Raw genomic sequence first — 8,399 nt, forward strand, 5'->3', positions numbered from 1 at the left:
GCAAACAAATAACGCACAGATGAGAAATATTTATTATTGGTCAAAAATGTCACGTGGTTCAAAAAACCAATCAACCAGCTTAAATTGCGGTTGACCAGTGAAGCTATTGGAATGACTTCAGCAACAACCAGTTAACTGGTAGCTCTACTGGAATTCTACTGGTTAATCACCTGTTTACCACGGTCGACCAGTAGCCTTATTGGACCTATGTTTGTATCGGTAATAACTTTAGTAACTTCAATCTTCACTAACTGTAGCTACCATTAACCTTGCTTTACATTTAACAGCATGATTGAAACAAGATGTTTCTATGAATAAATGTAATCTACATTAATAATTGGAGTCTTCACTAATTCCTTTACAATACATACCACTAGCGGAATCTCCTGGGCTTTTTTTACCCTTGAAGGTTGGCAAGTGTGCATGTCTTTCTTTGACCATAAATAGAGTTGCTCAAAGACTTAACTAACTTTCCCCTTTCGTTTTAAATTGCGTTTATGAAGCATATTAGTCATAGTGAATCTTTGATTTGAAATTATGTTTTTTACGGTAGATATTTTATTATGTGAGTATTAAATCTTTTTTTTTATCTTTTTCACTTTAGATGAATATGTTGCTAGTCTCCATTTACCAACATTTGATGCCCATCTAACAGAAATGACAGATGAGCAAGCTAGATACATGGGTTTAAACAAACTTGGTCCATTCAAACAAGCTTACTATCGGTACGCTTTTAGATTTTTATTTAAAACTTTTCTGTCTTTTGAAATAAAAGTATCTGTATGAGAATTTCTTGATTTCAGTTTTTTTTTTTTTTTTTTTTGCTTTTAATATATAAACCTAATTTTTCACATTGAGGATATTATTCCACATGCAAGGACGGATCCAGAAACATTTCAAGGTGGGGGGCTATTGTTTTTTTTTTACCTTACATCTTACTATAAGAGCATCTGATTTATACCTTCTGTGCAGATATAGAAGGATTGCCACATTATTTATATTTAAATTAACTAAAAATATAGACATTTAGTAAAGAAGATCCCCGAACCTTTTTCTTTTCTTTTCTGTTGATAGAGGCATTATAAAGTTACGTTTTAGAAATATAATTTCGAAATAAAAGGGGTTCCGAATCGTTTGTTTCGAAAGCTTTTCCCTCTAACATCATCGAAAGTCGTCTAAAATTGCTCTGATTGGAACTTCAGTTTCCAAAAATTACTGGATGAAAGTCACTGAACCCATACCTTCCAAACTCCTTCTCCTAAACTCACCAAAGATCGCCTAAAGTCAACTTTCTGAAACTTCAAAGCCAAAAAATTTCCGGGAGGGAGACTCGAACCCGATTTTTTTCCTTAACGTCATATCGAAGATGACCTACACTTTTGTCTTAAGACCTCAATTCATTTAAAAAATGCCGTTGCAGGGTCCTTCAAGGGAGGGGCGATCGCCCCTCCCCTGTATCCATCCTTGTCCACGTATTTGGCAAGCTCAGATAGCATGAAAGTTGGTAAATGAAACGAGTAGGAGGCAGATCTTCTTGTTATCGTTGTTTAAAGTCTTTCTAAAACAAAAGGGGGAATACCTTCTATGATCCTATGAGTCGTCTCTTCTCCCCTTCCCCCCCCCCCCTTTCTTCTCTCAACAATGTGATTTACGTAAGTACGCAAGTATCTCCAAAAAGTGAACAGTCACATGACCAAAAGCTTTGTCTGTTATTGGAAATTGTCCGATAATTAGGGAGGATTTCTTTAAGGTTTTTTTTTCAGCTTATAGCAAGTACATTTAAAACAAGAGCTACAATATTAATAAAAATAATTCTACAGTTCAATCCCACTATAACGAAACCTCAGTGGACTGGCTTAGGAATTGGTTATATCCAAGGGTTCTTTACATCCGATTTTTGGGGAAAATATCCAAACTTGCTTGTTAGGTACTTCTATAATGAATATCTTTATCACACGAGATATCTATTAGGGAAAAGGATAACATTAAGTAAAATATTAGTATTAAACTATTATATTCAGTACTTAACAAATAATGAATATAATGTAGCTTTTTATCTATCCATAATATGGGAATTAAAATGTTGTTTTTGGTTGCAAGCTTTTATGTACATTTTGTTGACTTTTCTGTCATGGAAAATTTTCTCAAAACACTGAGAGCTGCCTGAGAATTACAATTCTGCCAGAAAATGACTACAGTAAATTTAGAAATGAAAAATTCCTTGCAAATTAAGAATAGACTTTCTCTGCTCTAGAATTTCGGAATAATTTTAACTTAATCCTCAACAAAAAAAATTTTCACTTGCCTGATTTAGCTATGGTCAGTGTGAAGTTTACAATACAATGTTTCTAAAAGTACAATAGCTGAGGAGTATGGTTTAGACCGAAAAATTGTGGAGAAAAAGGGGTAACTAATTGCAGAAAATGTTTGCCTATGGAAAACTTGGTGAGGAACGTAACTGGGACAAGTTTTACGAAAAGCTGAAAATTGTACACATTTTTGGATTATTATAGCCGATCCTACAGCATTTAGGGTTTGTTACAAGCATTTGAAAATACATTTAAAACATAGGCCTTCTATTGGGATCTATTAAAAGATTTGCTACAACCAAGAAATTCCTGAGTTTGCTATAACAGTGTTCAACTGTATTATCATTGATTTCTAACAGACTTGTCATATGATTGCTTATTATTTACAATTATTTCATTTTCAAAGTAACCAACCATTTTGTCTTGCATAAAATAGAAATAATGCACATTCAGTAAGAACTAATTTAACGTACTGAAATAGTTTTCATACCACCTCATTCACCTAATTTCATCTGTCTTTAAAACTTTTGAAATATTTTGCACTAAACTGAATCTACTCAGATTTAGAAACCATTAAGCAGTAGAAAAAAACATTGCAAAAACTGCTTTGAGAAGGGGGGGGAGGGGACAGAGATGAAAATTCGAATGTGAGGCTGACAAATAAGACTTGCAAAACCATTTTGTACCTGTAAAATAAGAAAAAACTTTTAATTGCACAAAAGTGTAATTTAACTTTATGCTTGAAAGTAAAATAAGAAATAACAAAGCTATTTATTTAACTTCACTTTGTACGTTTTTACCTATAGAAATTTTGAAAAAAAGCATTGGAAAAAAAAAGAAAACATTTTTGTTCAGATTACTGGCTGTTATTCAGAGTGCATTATATGAAAAAAAAACTATATTGAGGACTGAGACTCGCAGAAATGTCCGCTAATTAGAGGTGGTCGCTATTTGGGAGTGTCCATCATAGGTGATTTCACCAACTTATTTGCTTTAATGCTGTGCTCTTGTCTTTCTACAGGGGTGCTAACCTAAGGGGAGTCACAATGGCACAGACTGCGCCATTGAAATTTTTAGAGGGTAGGGTGTTTGAGGAGTATTTTCCCTTTTTTTTATGTGGGGGGGGGGGGTCTTTGCGATATTTAGGGGGTGGGTACCTCTGCTTTCTAAATGCTGTGGAAATATGTTTCTTCATTGTGAAATTCATGACTTTACTTTAAAATAAATGCATTGTACTCTACAATGTATTTATTTATTTATATAAATATATCTCTTTCATTGACAGTAAATTTAAAGTGTGTTTATTACGACAGAAGCTTTTCCATGAGCGTATCCAGAAAAGGGGGGGAGGGCAGCTGCCCCCATATATACTCAATGCAATGCATTTTATTGGGAAAAATGACAAAATCCATAGTTACATGGTTTCTAGAATCTGGGGAGAGGAAACGGGTTTGCCCCGTTTCCATTTTGAGCTGCATACGTCCTTGAAAGTTTCTAAGCTTTATTGTTTTGTTTATTGAATATTTATGTTTCTGTGTTTGTATTGAATTTTACTAAAATAATGTTTTATTTTTTAGGTATTAAAAAAAGAGCAAGAGTACAAATGTTTAACTAGTTCTGAAGTGAGGTATATTTTTGAGGTTCTGTTACAGAGGATTTGATTGCATTAATATCATTCCATTAAACTATTTTGAGCAATCAAAAAGCAAAGGTGTCTTATGAAGAATTTCAGAATGCAAAGCTGCAAGTTATATAAAACATTTTTCTTTGGAAATATTTTTCCACTCAGTTGAATATTTTATCATAATCCAGTTGAACATGGGTTTCTGTTTGAAATATATTTTCAACTTTGTTTCTGTTCTGTGGTCATATTGTCATTTATCATACATATGTTGCATACCCTTTTATCTTTTTTCTTTGCTCATTTTACTTCTGATGAATTTATTATATCGATATTTTTATTCATTTCCTCCTCCTTTAATTACTGTATTTTAGTTTCTAGGTTTTGTTAGCTTTTTTGTAGTTTTTGATTAAATTTTGTACTATTGGTGATCCTTAGTATTTGTGTATGAATTTGTTATTAGAAAGTGTTGAATTAGAATTTTTTAGCTTCATTTATGATTTTTAAAAACGTAGATTTAAATCATTCTGATTATCTTAGAAGTTTTTTCATTAACCTTTTGTATTCTATTTTAAAATGTACTAAAATATTTTATAAAAAGTCACATTAAGCCTTTTGTGCATAACTGCCAAATAAAATATTTATTTCATTGTATATTTATTAATAATTGTATAGTATATAAAGACTTTATTTATCCTCTAAGAGCTAAGAACAGGGATTTTTTCAGCACAATACAATGAAATAAGATCAGAATATGTCAAATATATTGCTTTGTTTCCTCCCATGATATGAAAGGAAAAAGTCACATGACTTTTCTTAACAGTTAATGTTTGGTTATAAAGTGTGCAAATAACATGTATGCATATTTCAGTGGCGCACACAGGAATATTACAATGAGGGGGGTCCAGGATCAAAGGTCCACCATCTCATATCATACTCCAACATGCATCCAAATATTTTATTTTATCGATTGTCGAGAACAAAAACATTTTTTTTTAAAACATTGAGTAATTACTTTGCATTAATTAATAAAGATAATTTATAAAAACAAATATATAATTAAAATAAAACGCAAAAACGTGAATGTATTTACTTTTCCCATCATTAAAAATATAAACAGAAAAGCAAAATCAGCATTCTAGAACAGTTTATGTTCACTATAGATAGATTTTGCACAAAAAAAAAGAATAAATTTTATTTTTCCTTTTATTAAAACTGAAATTATTGTTACCTTTGCTTTGAATTGTTTACGTACCAAATACATAGTATTATAGACAGTAAAAAACGCTTAAGGGTGATGGGAGGGGTCTGAACCCCTTGGACCCTCTGCTTGTGTACGCAACTGGCATATTTTAAAATTTACTGGAAAAAGTTTCTTCTAATTAATAATTAAAAATCATTCAACTTAATATTGATATCTCTTGCCATGATTTGGATCTGCATATTTCTTTCCTTTAAAAAAAATAATAATAATGTGCACAAAAGCTTCCTGACTATGAAAATACCTTTTTTCAAAAAAGATAACATATATTAATGAAATTTAAATTATACATATTGCATCATTGATTCTCTTATTTCAAGTCGTCGAAGTATGTCATGTTTTCATGTAAAGCAGAAAATATTTTTTTGTACTATGGATGCTGTATTTTTATCTAGTATTGCATTTCAGTGGTAGAAAGTAGATGTTTTACTCAAAAGCTTTATTTAATATTCATTTAAATCCTATGCAATAAAAGAAATAGCTAATTAGTTTTTATAGTAAGAGTTAGTTTTGGAAATGTTGTAGTGGTTAAACCCTGTAAAATATATTTTGAATTAATTTTATAAGTATTCTGCTAGTTTTCTAATGTATTTCTTTTACTTCATTTCTGATTATGCATTATCAAGTTTGTTTTACTTTGTATAGGATATTCTCGTAATGTTTAAAATTTCTAAATGAAATTAACTTGAAAAAGATATGTTTTATAATACATTTTCTCAAGTAACTGTCTCAATACTCCTAAAATCTTTGTTTTAATACCAGAGATGGATTCAGAAAATTGCTCTGAGAGTCAGCAAAACTATTCTTAAATGATAGTAAAAATTGATTCATGATTAAAAAGTACAGTCTGTGGTTTAATAAGAGAGTATGTAAAATATTGTAAAAATAATATGAAAGTCAACCACAGTTTTTTTTTTTCTTATTGATAGAAACACTTTAAATACATGTAATAGTTCGAGTTCTTGCTGTAAAAATATGGAACAACATTTACTTTTATGTTTCTTCTCTGTTATATACTTTTATGTTCAACAAATAGTTTGGTTGTGCAATAAATAGTATGGCATGAAAGTACCAAACTCATCTGGTATCTAATACCATACATGCACTCACACACACACACAAAATTTTTTGTCTTCTGGTAATGGATATTATAATATAAATATTTATTTTTGAGATATATGTAAATGGTGTAACCATTCAACCAATATTTCTGAGTAAATTTGAAAACAAAAACTGTTGATGAAAAATTATACATCTCACTATTATTTTTCTTTTGTGACAAAAAAAAAAGTTATACATTAAGAGATAAAAGCACCAGTTTTATGTATTTACTTTCAAAATTTTGGGCAAATACTTAATTTCAAGTAGATTTTTGCTCTGAATTTATCCCTTTCACTAATGGTTTAAATTCACATCATTATGTTTTTATCTAGCCCCTATTTTTAATGATTTGTATTTATCCTTGAAACTATTTTAACTCTTTTTCATTTGCTAGTCGATGTTCATCTGTTAATGATGTAATAATTGCATCATAATGAAATGTGTTCATATTTGCATTTTTTATGCATTTTTCCCCTAGTACTGATAAGTTTTAGGCATTCCATGTGATATCTTCTGAAAATATGTCATCAAAATATTTTTTCTTTTTATGTATTGTCGCCTTAAAACAATAGCAAGATAATCTTAGTGTTATTTCTGGGGTTAGATATCTTACTGTTGCTCTGAGGCAACAATATATCCTTTTTCTTAAAAGTTGATGTAAACTATAATTTACTGAATTTTGAGTTTTTGGTTCCTCATATTAAAAGAGTGGATTGTAGTTTGTAATAATCATAAAAAGATCTATTTCTACACCATGTCTGTATTTAGTTGTTAGTCATTTATAGTATTAAACTTTCAGTCATTATATTTATTGCGTATTGCGAGTTAATTTCTGAGTTTGACATATGAATACTTGATTATATATTCCTGATGTTGATATCTTTACTCTTTTTTATGATATGTAATTAAACCTATATTTTGAAAAAATAAGTGGATCAATATAACAGTTGTTAAAGTTTATTTCATTTTGCTACTTTCATCAAATTGTTCATGGCTATATTTTGTTTATCTTAGTTTTAATGCTTTTTATACGTCTGCATTATTTTAAAAATTACATTGAACTGACTAAAATAAAGAACATGTGAATCCATACCAATATTATCCTAAAATAAACTGCAAAAACAGCATTACTTATTTTTTATTATGTCTAAAATATTTTGTGGTCAGTAAAATGTGATAAAGATACATTAGAATGTACAATTAAATATTCAAATTAGGTAAATAGTTTCAATGTTGTTTTTTCATGTTGTAAATTAAAAATTAGATGGTTGCAGATTTTTGAAATGTATGATATATAGATTTCTGAAATATAATCACAAATAAGGAGCTTACTTAACTCAAATTTTGAAATTAAGAGAAATTTATTCATATTTAGTATGATATCTACAATCAATAGCAAACCCAACCATAAATTCAGTGTGTACAGTACAGGTACATAACAAATAGAATAGTTAACTCATAAAATACTAATGAAAAGCAATGAAATTTCTGAAATTCTATGATTCTTATAATTTTTTTACACCGGCAATTGTTTTTTGAGTAATTTTAGTTTTTCTGTGCCACACTTGGGTTAAATGGATTCCTTATTTATTTTATCAGAAAAATATGCAGACATAACTATATATAATCTGTAGTTCCTCTGAATTTTTGTGTTATGGATTTCAAATCAAAGAACTTACTTATGAAATATATTATTGTATTTTAACCCTTTCAAACCCAAATAAATATTTTCAAAAAATAACACGTTATTTTCATTAAATTTTGCATTAAATATTTTCTTGTTGTAAAGTGAGTATATACAGTACATGATACAAAACAGGGTCAATTAAATGAAAAATGTATTATAAATGGCTTACTGGGGTGCTCCCCCCACAAGCTCAATGGCCCAAATCCCCCCCCCCTTTTTCAAAAAAAAATCTCAATCCTCTTTCCCTTTTTTATTTTTTAGCTCTTTTTTTAAAGTATTCATATTTTTAAAATATTTTTATTTATTATTTTTCATTATTATTATTATTAGAAAATTTCTGTGCTACATCAATGGCATACACAAATACACAGACACACAAACTAAATAAATAAAATAAAATATAAACAGAGTAAAATAAAG

General features: G+C 29.4%; 1 protein-coding gene across 3 annotated transcripts in view; it reads left to right on the top strand.

Moving 5' to 3' along the window:
- Positions 1-8,156, top strand: part of LOC129225584 (S-adenosylhomocysteine hydrolase-like protein 1) — a 297,465-nt gene extending 289,309 nt beyond the window's left edge. For all 3 annotated transcript variants that reach the window (XM_054860036.1, XM_054860037.1, XM_054860038.1), the window contains exons 16-17: positions 605-725; positions 3,887-8,156. In XM_054860036.1, coding sequence (XP_054716011.1) covers positions 605-725; positions 3,887-3,893 — 128 coding nt within the window. In that variant the 3' untranslated portion in view covers positions 3,894-8,156. The remainder of the gene's footprint in view (positions 1-604; positions 726-3,886) is intronic.
- The last annotated feature ends 243 nt before the right edge of the window (positions 8,157-8,399 follow it).

Source organism: Uloborus diversus, chromosome 7 (genome assembly GCF_026930045.1).
Source record: "Uloborus diversus isolate 005 chromosome 7, Udiv.v.3.1, whole genome shotgun sequence".
In the NCBI taxonomy this organism is placed as follows: Eukaryota; Metazoa; Arthropoda; class Arachnida; order Araneae; family Uloboridae; genus Uloborus; species Uloborus diversus.